A 13,777-nucleotide genomic window follows, 5' to 3' on the forward strand; every position below is an offset into this window, starting at 1 on the left:
TGAAGGGGTAATTGTTGGACGCCAAGGCTTTTTATCGAAGCTGTGACCTGTCACTCCCAGCATTCGTTCCTTCTTGCTTGCTTTCCAATGTGCAACGCATCGCTTTTTAGGAGATAAGAGGCTGGTCAAATGGATAGAGCAAAATGACAAACTGTTGCAGAGCAAACAGCTTTGTTACACAAAGCCTGTGACTGCTCAGCTGCTGTAAGCGCAAGATGCGCGTCGCTGACAAGCCACACGATCCTTCAGTTCCTGCTCTCGGCCGTGGGGATTGCCTCCCTGACCTGTATCTCCGTCGCCCCCCTCCGCCATAAGCTCGTTCATGAGTCGTATCTTGGCTTCCAGGTGACCAACCATTGACCACACCCCACAACGCCCAGATCGGATACCCCAGACTGTTCCAATATTCTCAGTCTCGTCGCTTCTGAGCGTTATCGGAAATCCCGTCTAGTTCCATCGGATGCGAGAGCTATAAAGACGAGGGGCAGCTCCTATCTTTGTCTCCTGAGTTACCTTACTTTCGGGCCTTCATTCCGTCGCATCTCCGCAACATGGCGACCAGCAATCACAATGCAGTGGCAGTGGCAGACGAGAAAGCCATGACTGGCCACCAAGAGAACTTGAAGCTTGGAGACGATCCTACTCAGTTCGCCGGCCGTGGTCAAGCTGCCACCGACCAGTATGGTCATGCGCTCTTCGAATTCGACAAGAAGGCCGAGTCGAGGCTGCGATGGAAGATGGACTTTTACCTTCTTCCTACTGTCGCCTTGTTGTATCTTTTCTGTTTCATTGATCGCGCGAATATCGGTATGCCCTCTTGCTTTCTATCTTACTCCGTGGCTAACGAAAGCCTAGGTAATGCGCGCCTCGCCGGATTCGACACCGACCTCAACCTCACCGGAAACGATTACAATGTCGTGTTGTCGGTGTTTTACGTCTCCTACATCGTCTTTGAGATTCCTTGCAACCTATGCTGCAAGTGGATGGGTCCGGGCTGGTTCATCCCGCTCAGCACTGTCTTGTTCGGAGCCATCTCCATTGCAACAGCGTTCGTCTCTCACCATCATGTGATCACATGCTTGTGAACTAATAAGAATAGTTTCGTCAACACGAAAGCGCAAGCTTGCGGAGTTCGCTTCGTTCTCGGTATCTTCGAAGCCGGCATGCTCCCAGGTATCGCATACTATCTTAGTCGATGGTACCGACGCAGCGAACTGGCTTTTCGCCTTGCTCTGTACGTCGTCATGGCGCCGCTGGCCGGTGCCTTTGGAGGCCTTCTAGCCTCTGCGATCTTGACGCTCGATGGCTTTGGCAGTCTTACGACGTGGCGCCAGATCTTCGGGATCGAGGGGATTATTACGTGCGTTTTGGGACTGATCGCGTTTGGCACGATGACCGATCGACCGGAGACAGCGCGCTGGCTTAGTCCGGCAGAGAAAGATCTTGCGATCGCGCGACTGAAGTCCGAGCGTGTTGCGACAACTGAGGTATTACCATTCTACAAATTAGCATGGGCTAGATCTAATCAGTGGGGCAGGTCCTTGATAAGATCGACTCGAAGAAACTTTTCCGAGGCATCTTCAGCCCGGTCACACTGGCCACGTCCTTTATCTTCCTCCTCAACAACATAACAGTGCAAGGCCTGGCCTTCTTCGCCCCAACCATCGTCCGCACAATCTACCCCAACGACAGCGTAGTCAGCCAACAACTCCACACGGTCCCGCCCTATGTCGTGGGCGCCTTCTTCACGCTCTTCTTCCCCTTCCTCAGCTGGCGCCTCGACAAGCGCATGCCCTTCTTCATCGCGGGCCCACCCATGATGATGACCGGGTACATCATGTTTTTGGCTTCGGACGATGGAATGACGCGTTACGGCGCGACCTTCCTCATCGCCAGCGGCGCCTTTGCTTTTGGCGCCCTCTGCAATGCGCACGTCAGCAACAACGTGGTCTCCGACACGGCGCGGTCCGCAGCGATCGGGACGAACGTTATGTTTGGCAACATCGGCGGGCTGATTTCAACCTGGTCCTTCCTGCAGTTCGATGCGCCCGACTACCACATTGGGAATGGGCTGAACCTGGCGACGTCAAGCATGTGCTTAATTCTGAGCGGGCTGCTCTGGGCGTGGATGCGCTGGGATAATAAGAAGCGAGAGGAGACGGATGTGGATCAGGTGCTGGAGGGGTTGAGCCCGCTGCAGGTGCAGGATCTGGACTGGAGGAATCCCGCGTTCAAGTGGAGGCCGTGACCGGCTTAATTTATGCAGAGCGTATCTTGGGTGACTCGGCAGCTATCTCGGAGAGTATTGTGCAGCTCGAGTCTGTTAGTAATGCATGGATGACCACTATCACATGTCCCAGTGCCAATGGTCGAGGCCCAACAAGCCTTGCCAAGTCCGGAGTCGCCGACTTGACAGCGATAAGCAAGCCCAGCCTGCATCCAAGTACTACCCTAGCTAGGTACACTGCCTATCTTTCTAGATTGCTTCATGTACAATCAGACCAAGGCCAACATTCAACAAATGACATAACGATATCCCTCCAGCCCGGTGAACCCAACTCGGTCCAACTCGGCCCATCTCCGACCTCTCTCGTAAGCAATTGAGTCCTGACTCCAACTCGGCTTCCCCATAATGCTTGCAACCCCGCGCCATGCCGATCCACACCTTGTTCTTCTCCGCGTCTCCGGACTTCTCTGTGCGCCAATCACACTCCGTCCATTGCCGATGGCGTTGCGAAGGATGGATCCAGGACCGACACCCCTGCCCTGTTCCAGTCCGACGGACAACTTCCGCGCATCGAATGATGTTTGCTGGGTCGGTTGGAGACGGGCCGTGGTCACCTGGCTCACGCTTGCTGGGTCGATGTTACGCTGTCATGTAGGTTGGGTTTGGCCACCACGGACTACGCGGGGGTAGTCTACTGTGGACGGCTGGGCTGGGTATAAAGACGCCAGCCAGCCTCCACGTCACTTTGCTGATCGGTCGGGTTTTGGATTCAGACTGCACTGGGAAATTCTTATACCCCCTCCTCTTCTTGCCATACGGCTAGTCTCTTTCTGCATCTTCTCTACTTTTCATCCCTCCCCCCTCAACGCTGTATATTAGCGAAAACAGCCACCATGGCCGGCGGCCCCAAAACCCCCCTCAACGTCTTCAAGCTCAACCTGGGCTCGACACCCCGCGAAGTCCTAAACTGGAGACTATGGTTCGCAGTCCTCTCTTTCGGTCTGATGGGGGCCGCTCGTGGTGTCGACGAGGGCTTGATCACGGGCGCCTTTGACAGCGTCGACTTCCAGCGCACCATCGACTACGAGTCGTACAGCGCCGTTGAGCAAGCGAACATCAAAGCGAACGTCACGGCAATGGTACAGCTGGGCAGTGTCGGCGGCGCGCTGTTTGCGTTCCTTGTCTGCGACCGCATTGGACGGATTTGGGCGGCTAGGGGTCTCTGTGTGCTTTGGGTTCTGGGGATCGCGATCTTCATGGGCCATGGGCATTCGCTTGGGGCGGTTTATGCGGGACGTCTTATTGCTGGACTTGGTGTGGGACAGACGGTTGTTGTTGCGCCGGTCTATCTTTCGGAGATTGTATGTCAACCCCCTTGTTCTTGTGTTTGCCGGTTCAGGGCCGGGCTGGGCTGCGTGCCTGGGTACCATGTGAGAGTGTTGTGACTGACTGCTTTTGTGCTGTGTCTAGGCCCCCGCCCAAGTCCGAGGTCTCTGCACGTGTATCTTCACGGGCTTCGTGTATCTCGGGATTGTGCTTGCTTACTTTGCGAACTAGTAGGTTACCACCTGCCCAGCTCATCCTACACGGCTAGGGTGCACTAGTACCCAGTGCAAATGACATGGCTGCTGACTGAAGAACAGCGGATGCGAGGTCAACATGGGCGACAACACGAACAAGCGCTGGGAAGTCCCAACAAGCCTGCACATCATGTTCGCCGGCATCATCTTCCTGCTATCGTTCCTCCAAATCGAGTCCCCGCGCTTCCTCGTCAAGCGCGCCCGCTACGACGAAGCCCTCACAAACCTCGCCAAGATCCGCGGCCTCCCAACAGACCACGAGTTCGTCCTCGAGGAGCTCCACGGCATCCGGTCCGCCCACGAGGCGGAGATGGAGGCGACCCTGGGCGTCGGGTGGCTCGGTGTCCTGAAAGAGGCGGTCCTCGTCCCAGCGAATCTGTATAGACTGTACCTGGCCGCTGGCGTGCAGATTCTATCGCAGGCATGTCACCCCTCTCATCCAAAACACCCCATCCCCTACCCATCCAACTAACCCCTTCGCTACCTAGTGGTCCGGCGCCGGCAGCATAACCGTCTACGCGCCCGACCTCTTCGAGCTCCTCGGCGTCTCCGGATCCGAAGAAGGCCTCCTCGTAACCGCAGTCTTCGGGCTCGTCAAGCTCGCCGCCGCCGTAATCTGCGCCCTCTTCCTCGTCGACGTCATCGGGCGCAAGCGCGCCCTCCTCCTCGGCATCACCCTCCAAGCCATCTCAATGATCTACATCGCCTCCTTCCTAACCGCCACACCCGCCCTCGGCGTCGACGACACCTTCACCCTCCCGTCTTCCAAGAAAGGCGCGTCCCAGGGCGCAATCGCAATGATCTACATCTCCGGCGTCGGCTGGGCGCTCGGCTGGAACAGCATGCAGTACCTGCTAACCGCCGAACTGTTCCCGCTGCGGATCCGCGCCCTCGCGACATCAACCGCCATGACACTGCACTTCGCGAATCAGTACGGCAACTCGCGCGCCGTGCCGAACATGCTCCTCCCCACGGCGCAGGGCGGGATTGACCCCAAGGGCACGTTCTGGTGTTTTGCCGCCGTGACGATTTTGGGGGGGCTGTGGGTGTGGTTTAGTATTCCGGAGACGAAGGGGAGGAGTCTCGAGAGTATGGATGCGTTGTTTCAGTTGCCGTGGTGGAAGATTGGGCTGTTTGGGAATGCGGATGCGGAGAGGAGGGAGCTTGTTGAGGGGAAGGTGGGGGTTGAGAGGGAAATGCATGTTTTGGATGAGGAGAAGAAGGACGGGCTGGGGAGGGGGGAGACGGTTGAGAGGGTTTGATGATTTTCGATGAGGCGTGGAGGGACATTGGCTGTTGCATGTGAGCGACATACCCTAGACTAGTATGATGTATGACGGTCTCTGATAGATTTCTGGAGAATCCTGGAATATAAGGACGGCCCATTGAATTGATCTTTCTGGTTCAGCGAATGCAAACAGTCCATGGTACTGTGTTATGGATCCTTGGAGAACTTCCCTACTCTCGACGTTGCTGGATGGGAGGAATCAAGGTCTATTGAGGTTTTCGACATGCGTACAATGGGAGACAAAGACTCAGAGATTCTTATAATGACCAAGGAAAGCATCATATGATTCTATCTGAGGCTGATCTACATAACAGGTTATCTGGTAGCGGCGCCATCGAATTCAAGCTGCCCGACACGATGTGAAACATCCACCCAGTAGATCCAAGAGAAACAAATGTCCAAAGCCCCGGATGCGGGAAGACGAGATGCAGCTGCATTAGTGAAGACACAAAGGTCACAGCCGGAATCGACCTGCCAAAAGGAGCGTTGAACCATCAACGCAATAAGCATGGAAACCTGTCTTTACCATCATGTCCTTGCCGCTACATCTCATGACTAGGCCTCAGCCACACTAGAACCAAACGAGTCACGACGTCTAAGTGATATCAAATTGTTGATAAAGTTAGCGATTCTCTGGCGCTCCAGGGCTGTAAAGGTGATGCCTGCGATCTCAGGAACCTGTGCAATGCAAGGGCCGATGTCGTAGGGACCGATCGCGGCGGGAAGATGGTCACAAGGGCCCGGGGCACGAGGGGTGTTTCCGGCAAAGATGATGCTGGTTGAGTCCGACGCTAGATCCAGAGAGCTGGCGGCATCATCGTCCCGGTTCGGCTGTCTGTCGTTGACATTGACGCTGATATAGTCCTCGATGTTCGCATGGAGGGGCTCCTGCGGGGCGGGAATGGGGGCGTTAGAAGGTCGCATCTCAGAGTTATCGTCTCCGCTTGATGACAGCGGAGATGTGATATTGGCGGCGGAGATGCTATTACGTTGCACTGTACGACCCCTCTCCACGAGAGTGGCTCTGGTGCCGGCGCTCAAACGACCACCCACGGAGCCAGTACAACCACTACGCAAGCTTGAAGGCTGACGAAGACGCTCGGGGGCTCTATCGGCATCTTGCGTGAAGGAAGCGGGGATGTCACTAAAAGCATCAATGCGGTACAAAAAGTCGTGCACGTCCAGGATGTGCTTGAATCGGTCGTCCTGGCATTTGCCCCATTTATCCCGACCTCGTATCAGGACCCGATCTCCAACAATGAACATGCCAGCCCGCGAGCGGCTGAGCGCGACACAGAGCCGATTTGCGTCGGCCAGGAACTTCAGGCGCTCTATACTCGTTGCGGTGGTGTCGAGAATCACGACGTCGGATTCGCAACCCTGATAACTATCGACGGTATGAGCGCGGACGTTCCGGAGCTCGGGAAAAGACTGGAGAGACCTAGTGTATAGCGAGGCCTGCGCACGATAGGGCGTGAGGACTGTGATTTGCTTCGCCTTGATCTGGCTTTCAATGAGGCTTTGTATCAAGGCGCAGACGGCAGCGAGGTTGACGTCGTTGCACAGCGAATTTCCTGCCGTATCAGGCTTTTCTTGGGTGCCCGGGACATTGAGGAATAGCAGCGGCAGGACCTTTCCAAAGGTTTGGACGTTATGCGCTACCAGTTGGATGTTTGTTTCCACAACTCCAGGATCCACGTTGTCTGTAGTGCGGAGCATTGATTTATAGAATTTGTCATTTACCAATTCTTGTAGTTGGTAGACCATCCCATGTTGTTCTCGGAAAATGATGTCCTGGTGTCCGTTGTAAATCAGCCTGGCAAAAAGTGAGAGCTCTAGCTGGGGCCTGAATGGCGATGCTGGGAATTTAGCGGAGACAAAGGGAGGCAACTGCCGCTGATCGCCTACTAGCAGGCAAACGCGAGGCTCGTGCGAGACCAGCATTGGCCACAGCTCGGGGTCGGTCACTCGCGCCGCCTCGTCGACCGCAACGACGTAAGGGTGGACGTTTTGACGGACGGCCGCAGTTCCAGCAGCGAAGGGAGTACAGACTACCACTTCGGATCGGGATAGGACAGCGTCCCGGAGATCAGATACCTCCTTGCGATATTCCATAAGCTGGAAGCTATCGGGCTTCTTGCCACAGATCTCGTACTCTTCAAAGTATTTCCTGAAGCGCCCGAATTTCTCCGCTTCCGACCAGGGACACTGCATAATTCCTGATAGTTGGAGCATGCGGTAGCCCAGCCCCAAGCGATCAATATCCTGGTTATTGCTCATATCTCCTCGCCGTGAAACTTGGTCGGCGTCCATACGGCCCATGAGGTGTGCGGTGGTCAACTCATCATCCCGGATGTTTGAGATGATTCGTGTAACAAACAGCCCTCGGTCTGGATAAGTACAGTCAATAAGAGACTGCATCTCGAGCGCGAGATGATCAGCGATCTCTTTGGATGGGCCGAGTAGCATGACCTGAGGACGCTTTTCAGGGTGTTGAGGGTTCGTCTGAGCGTGGGCGACAATCGGCAGGAGTACACGAAGCAGCCAAAAAGTCTTCCCGGTTCCCGGAGCCCCTTGGTACACACCCACCCCTCCGGGGAGCTCATGGAGCGACTCGAAAGCTTCAGCTTGCTCGGCGTTGAAACCGACGGAGGCACTCCAGCTGTCCAAATCGTAATGGCCTCTCGTTTCTCTCTACAAATCGATACGAGGCAGCAAGGAAAGCTGGTTAGACAATAGAACTGGCAGAAACCGACTGGGCTTTGACTCCATGTGCTCTAAAGCTCGGAGTTGGACGTGGAATGAAATTTCAGAAGAGCTGATTTTGACTTTGACCAGTTGTGGCTTTTCTGCAGTTATGGCGTCCTTCGCTCGGTCAGTGGAAAGTGTCGAAACGTCAATTGCCTTTATATTCAACGTAGCATTGGAGCCTAGCGAGTTCGACAGCAGAACCGGCACAAGTGGATGGGGAGTAATGGCAGGTCGCGGTATCATCATAGCCTCCCACTTCTGCTGCGGATGCTGGCTCTGATAATCGAAAAAAACGGTGAGCTTGTCGCCAGGATGCAGTGCCAGCGCCTTTCCGTTCAAGCCTCGTTGGAGGTCAAGGAAACCAAGAAACCGTTCACCCTGGGCCTTTGGAATAATCGCCAGCCGAATGGGGATCTCTTGCTGTTGGAGAGCCCTGATTTGTTCGACTTTGTCGTCGTTTTCACAAAGTATGCCATATCCGAGGATGGTGCAGAAACGAAGCAACCCCAGCCTGAGGGTGAGGGGAGACTCGAATTGCTATGCCAGCATCCATGTCGGCTCTTTTGGCGTCGCCAATAATTTCTGTGACCTTGCCATCGTGTCCAACTTCAGCCAAGACAGCTGTCCACGACCATCCTGAGAAGACGGACGATTCTGACTGCCGTACATGGTCCTGGATGAGTCCTGGATGGTCATCCATGTCCAGTTGTAGGAGCTCAACCGGATTGGAAGACAAGTGTTGCTGAAGGGAGGCAGTACGAGCGCGAAGGGAAGGCGTTGGATTGAGGGGAAAGCGGCAAAACAAATCGCGATGCGAACGAGCGATAGACAGAGGACAGGAGAAAGGACTGAAGAGTTCAATACGAGCTGAGAGAAAGGCTGAGTAGGAACTGGGAGGGGTTGAGCAAGTGGGAAAGAGAGTGAGTGTGAAAGTGTGAGTGGAAGGTGGAAGGAAGGTGCAGGAGGAAGGCCAGAGACACTGGAGGTTTCCATAACAACACCAGTCGCCTAACACCTCACTTTGACCACCCCTTGAATACCAAGTAAATCAGCGATTCACTCATTTATCTTCATGACTATAATCATCAGGAATACTGCTGTGACAGTCCTGCTGAGGAGAAATCCCCAAATCAGGTAACACAACGTCATTCTGGACCACACACAAGGCTTCACCTGCACCTCTGTCCCAAGCCTGGCATTTCACAAAGGCACAGGACTTTTCAAACCGTTACCTTCTCTTCCTGTGAGACTCGCCCTCATCCACCTGGGCCGCCTTCCTAGCCAACTGCTCAACATTCCGGTCAAGCCCAACATCTGCCCGCGCCTGCAATTTCTGCGCCAGTACCCCTCTTGAACACTCGATCCATCTCCTCTGATATGGCACCTTTCGTTTCAAGCGCGCAATCCATTGTGATCGTCACAAATATCCAGCACCACCATGCCCATCCCTAAGATACGACTTACTCATGGGAGCTTGCCTTGGGCGGCTTCACTGGGATGGCCAGCTATAAAGCCTCATTCAAATTGAGATTGCCTAGAGCCAGGACCATACTCCATTGCCATCCAACATTGAGACAACCTCTCCATATCTGACCATTGTGTCGCACCAGCTCCGGTATCTTGACTGTCGGGAGTGCTAGATTTCAGCTGTCTTGTTAAATTCCATACCTCGATGCCAATTACGCCGATCACCCACACAACCTGCTCTCATTCTGAATTCCGTCTCTGAGAGATATCGCTCAGTCTTCGTCGATGTTGAAGTACTCATGGGCTAGGGAGTTCGAAGGAGTTCACTGAGGGAGGGATTGTCGGTGGACGGAGGCGGCTTCAAGCAGGGGCGGAGACTGGATGCGCGAGAGGAGAAGTGGTCACCTGAAACGGCTGATCTACGGTATGATCGGTGAGAGGTTAGCGAACTCCAGAATCGTGGTGGAAAGGTGTGAACGGAGAGGAACAGTCCTGTTGCGCCATGGCCACTGTGCAACGCAGGATGGAGTCAAACAAGCGTATCTCGCTATTGGCTTGAAGCGCCACCCACGAGGTGAATATTGGCAGATGGCGCCTTGGGGAGAAATACCGGATAAGGCAAATGCAAGTATGCCTAGAATTTCGTTTGCAGGTGGTTTAGTGTCACTTTCATCTTCGTGCTTTTCAGGTACGTGCTCTGGTGATGGCAGATGAGAAATCGAAAGCCAACCACATCATGCAGTCTATCTACCAATGCTCTAACAATATGTTCTTTTTCAGGGGCAGGAATTTCTAGAAAGGCAGACTGCGACCGTAAACATGCTCCAATCCCTGTGCAATGGTCTCGTATCAGACCCTCTTCTTCACCCGGACATCCATCCCATGCTGTCTGAAGAACCAGTAGTTCTCGACCTGGAGTTGCTTAGGGTCGACAAGTTCAAACTAGGCCACCATCAGCGACCGAGTATCCCATCTATCTGTTTTAGAATATAGGCACGTTACTCACATCATACCGCAGCACCAGCGCCGGGACAATCTTCTTCAACTCGAGCATCGCAATGTGCCGTCCCAGACAGACGCGTCGGCCTGCGCCAAACTGTCCACGTAAGTATTAGCATTCTATTCCTCTGTTGACTGCAGGACAAACTCACAGTTAAAACAGCAGCCTCCCTCCGAGCCTTCAACGCCCTGTCTACCATCCACCGTTCAGGATTCCACACCTCCGCATCGTCCCCGAACGTCGGCTTGTGCCTGTTCACCACCCACGGGCTCATGCCCACGACCGTGCCCTCGGGAAGGTAATTCTCACCGAGCATCATCCCGCCCTTCGGAACGATTCTCTCGAAGGGGAGACAAAATGGGGGATGCAGACGAAGTGCTTCGAGAACACAAGCGTCCAGGTACGGGAGGTCGCAGACGTCTTTCCAGGATGGATAGGGGCGCGCGAAACCGTGGGTTTTGCTTTTCGCTGCGTTAAGAAGCTCCGTGCGAAGTTTGCTTACACTGTCTGGGTGAGAGAGGAGATTGTAGAAGACTGTACGCATGACGACGGCCGTGGAGTCCGAGCCTGCGGTGATGTTGGAGAATGTCCAGGCTGTGACAAACCTGCCCTCGTTAGCAGGCGCCTATATATTGAGGGGAGCAAGGTAGAGGCATACCAAGGTGGAAGCTCATTCTTCCTCTGGATCTCCATGAACGTGGAAAGCATATCGCGATCTCCATCCACAGCTTCCAGCCTACCAGCTTTACTCTCCTCCCGTCTCTGCGCGACGAATTTGCCCACGATACCGAGAATCGAGAACCCCGTCGCGCCCTTCAGCCTCGTCACAAGCGCATTCTTGTTCCAGATCTCGTCGACCCAGGGGATTTGCGTGAACTGCAGGTGCCACGTTTGTCAGCCTCTCCCTTATACCCAGTCTCAGTCTCAGCTCAACCAGACAGAAGGGCCTAGGTAATCGTGTGCATGCTAGGTACGTACCAGCGCAGCCCCCCTCAAAAACCCCCAAATCGTCTCCAACATGCCCCCAACATCCTCCCCCCTCTCCAAAAACCCATAGCGCTTCGAAAATGTCAGGGTCCCCATAACATCAAACGCAAAGAACTGCAGCCAATCCGCAAGATCACACGTTCCCTGGCCGCGTACGAACCGCCCATCAATCTCACGCACCAAAACATCCAGCGTCCGATCCACGAACCCCTCAAGCGCCAACACCCTGCTCATAGCATACAGCGGCGCAATTGGCCCCCGCAACCTCTTATGCACGTCTTCATCGCGGCTCGAGAACACGGCGGGCAATGCGCCCGAGGGTGTATACGGCGCGAGGGTGCGGTAGAACTCGCTTTTCTTCACGCCCGTGCGGGCGGGGTACACGGTCGGTATCCAGGCTGGATCAGCGAGCGAGACCATGTTTGGACCGAAGCGCACGATGTCGCCGTATCTGGCGTGCAGGGTTGAGTGGATTGTGTGGGCGTGGCCGGTGTGCACCCATGAGACGCGGGGGAGGTTTGTGAGGCGGGCCCAGAAGGGGCCGGGGATGGAGTGGAGGCGTCGGTAGGTAAGGACTGTGTGGATGGCCGCATAGCTGAGGGCGAGGAATAGCAGGATGTGGGCGAGGATGGAGGGTGTTGGGGTTGAGGTAGAGTCTTCCATGGTTGTTGCTGCTGAATGCACTGATCCCGAAGTGAACTGTCGCACTAGGGTGTGGTATCGACCTTCAGTGCCGTAACGAGTGTTTACAAGTACAGCAGATGACAAGCTACCTGCAAGTTCAAGCAGGGTTACTATCCTGCTCGCGAGGCGAACAACTCGAGCCGGCCGGCTCCATCCATCAAGCAATAGTGTAGGACACAGCTAGACGCCGGCTCGGCAACCTCGACCTCTACTCCATCGTGGGAGACAACTCGGCGATGCATCCCTGTTTCTGCGGCGTGGGGCAGAGGCGGAGAATAAAATGAAGCCGAAGGTCGTCTATCCACTGTTCTTCAGCACCATCGACAGTAGAGACCGAAGAAAGCAACCACGGGACCATGATACTCCGGACGATGGCGATAGCAAGGGGTTTGAAGCTGATTTAGGACTCCTGAGCGCTCTTGACTTGTTGGTCCTCCAGATATTTGCTTTTTCCATAGACGCCGGACGGAGTTTGAACGCCGGTCTGGTCGAGTCTCCATTGGGCTCAATTAGGGCCGACCTTGGCTTCTCCGATTAGTGTCAGGATCTATTGATCGCCTTCGATAGTCGTTAGTTTCTTTGTTTGATGGGTGGTTGATGGATCGAAGGATTTACGTCAAGGTTCATGCTTGACACCGTATTTCATACCTAGGGCTAATCGAGGCGAAGGGACAGCAAGACCTTCAATGTTCACCCTAGCTTTACAGGTATGAAATGAACAGGCAAAGAGAGGCAGATCCGAAGAAAGAAGCAAGAACATGTATACATGGATGTAAAGCGAAACCAAGTCAACATCACTTTAACAATATCTAGACCTAAACTACAGCAAACAAGGTATCAAAAGCACTGTCGCAACAACATCAACAACAACAACCACCAAAGACCCCTAAATAAACTCCTTCACCTGCTCCTCATTCCACTCCCACCACTTCCTAGCCGTCTCCAAATCCGTAAACAGATCACGCCGCGGACACCCAATCTTCCCCGGCGGCACCACCCACTCCTTCTCACACACCTCCGGCGTAATATCACCACTCAACCCGGCAAACAGCTGCGTGTACGCCCCCACCTCCGGCTTATTCGCAATCAGCTTGACAGCCGCCGCCATAAACCGCCCCATATCGCGCTGCAGCCCCGTATTCGCAATCCCGGGGTCCAGCGAGATCGAGAGAACGCCCGACCCCTCGGCCCTCGCCCGTCGCGCCAGCTCAACAGCCTGCATCACCGTCCCGGCCTTCGACCGCCCGTACTTCACCCTGTCGTTCTCAGCGCGGCGGTAGTCGAGGTTGCCAAAGTCGATCGCCGGCTTGGGCGCCCACCCCGCTGCGTCAGAGGACACCCAGACAACGCGCACGGAGGCCCTGGGCGCGGTCTTCGCGGTCTCCACGAGCGTCGGGTACAGCAGTTTCGTGAACAGGTGCGGGCCGACGTTGTTGGTGCCCAGCTGCAGCTCGTAGCCCTGGTTTGTGGTCGACCCGGCGGGCGGGAACATGACGCCGGCGTTGTTGAAGAGGACGTGGAGCTGTGATTCCTTGGATAGGAACTCGGCGGCGGACGCTTTGATGGTTGACAGGTCCGACAGGTTCAGCGGGATGCTGTCGAGCTTGCCCTTGCTGGTGGGGAAGCGCGACTTCAGGTCCGCGATCACCGAGGCGGTTTTGGTGGCGTTGCGGGCCGCTAGGTAGACGGTGCCGTTGTTTTGGTAGAGGAATGTTGACAGTAACAGGCCGTAGCCCGAGGTTGCGCCCGTGACGATGAAGACCTGTTGTGAGTATGTTAGTTGGGGAGGGTTG

General features: G+C 55.0%; 5 protein-coding genes across 5 annotated transcripts in view; 2 read left to right on the top strand and 3 right to left on the bottom strand.

The window, feature by feature from the left end:
* Nucleotides 1-551: 551 nt before the first annotated feature.
* DSM5745_03624 (putative MFS transporter) lies at nucleotides 552-2,248 on the top strand (the record flags this gene model as incomplete). Its single annotated transcript, XM_026745640.1, has 4 exons — nucleotides 552-807; nucleotides 856-1,048; nucleotides 1,100-1,487; nucleotides 1,538-2,248. The coding sequence occupies 4 exons, from the start codon at nucleotides 552-554 to the stop codon at nucleotides 2,246-2,248; spliced, it is 1,548 nt and encodes a 515-aa protein (XP_026606506.1).
* An 872-nt stretch (nucleotides 2,249-3,120) lies between these two features.
* On the top strand, nucleotides 3,121-5,069 carry DSM5745_03625 (putative MFS quinate transporter; the record flags this gene model as incomplete). Its single annotated transcript, XM_026745641.1, has 4 exons — nucleotides 3,121-3,588; nucleotides 3,698-3,783; nucleotides 3,871-4,210; nucleotides 4,296-5,069. The coding sequence occupies 4 exons, from the start codon at nucleotides 3,121-3,123 to the stop codon at nucleotides 5,067-5,069; spliced, it is 1,668 nt and encodes a 555-aa protein (XP_026606507.1).
* A 581-nt stretch (nucleotides 5,070-5,650) lies between these two features.
* Nucleotides 5,651-8,546, bottom strand: DSM5745_03626 (uncharacterized protein; the record flags this gene model as incomplete). The annotated part of the gene is made up of 3 exons (XM_026745642.1): nucleotides 5,651-7,789; nucleotides 7,892-8,383; nucleotides 8,436-8,546. The coding sequence occupies 3 exons, from the start codon at nucleotides 8,544-8,546 to the stop codon at nucleotides 5,651-5,653; spliced, it is 2,742 nt and encodes a 913-aa protein (XP_026606508.1).
* Nucleotides 8,547-10,162: 1,616 nt separating this feature from the next.
* DSM5745_03627 (cytochrome P450) lies at nucleotides 10,163-11,963 on the bottom strand (the record flags this gene model as incomplete). The annotated part of the gene is made up of 5 exons (XM_026745643.1): nucleotides 10,163-10,255; nucleotides 10,320-10,409; nucleotides 10,465-10,918; nucleotides 10,972-11,189; nucleotides 11,292-11,963. The coding sequence occupies 5 exons, from the start codon at nucleotides 11,961-11,963 to the stop codon at nucleotides 10,163-10,165; spliced, it is 1,527 nt and encodes a 508-aa protein (XP_026606509.1).
* A 907-nt stretch (nucleotides 11,964-12,870) lies between these two features.
* Nucleotides 12,871-13,777, bottom strand: part of DSM5745_03628 (uncharacterized protein) — a gene marked incomplete at both ends in the record, with an annotated part of 1,034 nt that continues 127 nt past the window's right edge. The window contains one exon of the mRNA XM_026745644.1: nucleotides 12,871-13,746. Coding sequence (XP_026606510.1) covers nucleotides 12,871-13,746 — 876 coding nt within the window. The remainder of the gene's footprint in view (nucleotides 13,747-13,777) is intronic.

The sequence above is a fragment of the Aspergillus mulundensis genome (assembly GCF_003369625.1).
Source record: "Aspergillus mulundensis strain DSM 5745 chromosome Unknown scaffold_2, whole genome shotgun sequence".
Lineage (NCBI taxonomy): Eukaryota > Fungi > Ascomycota > Eurotiomycetes > Eurotiales > Aspergillaceae > Aspergillus > Aspergillus mulundensis.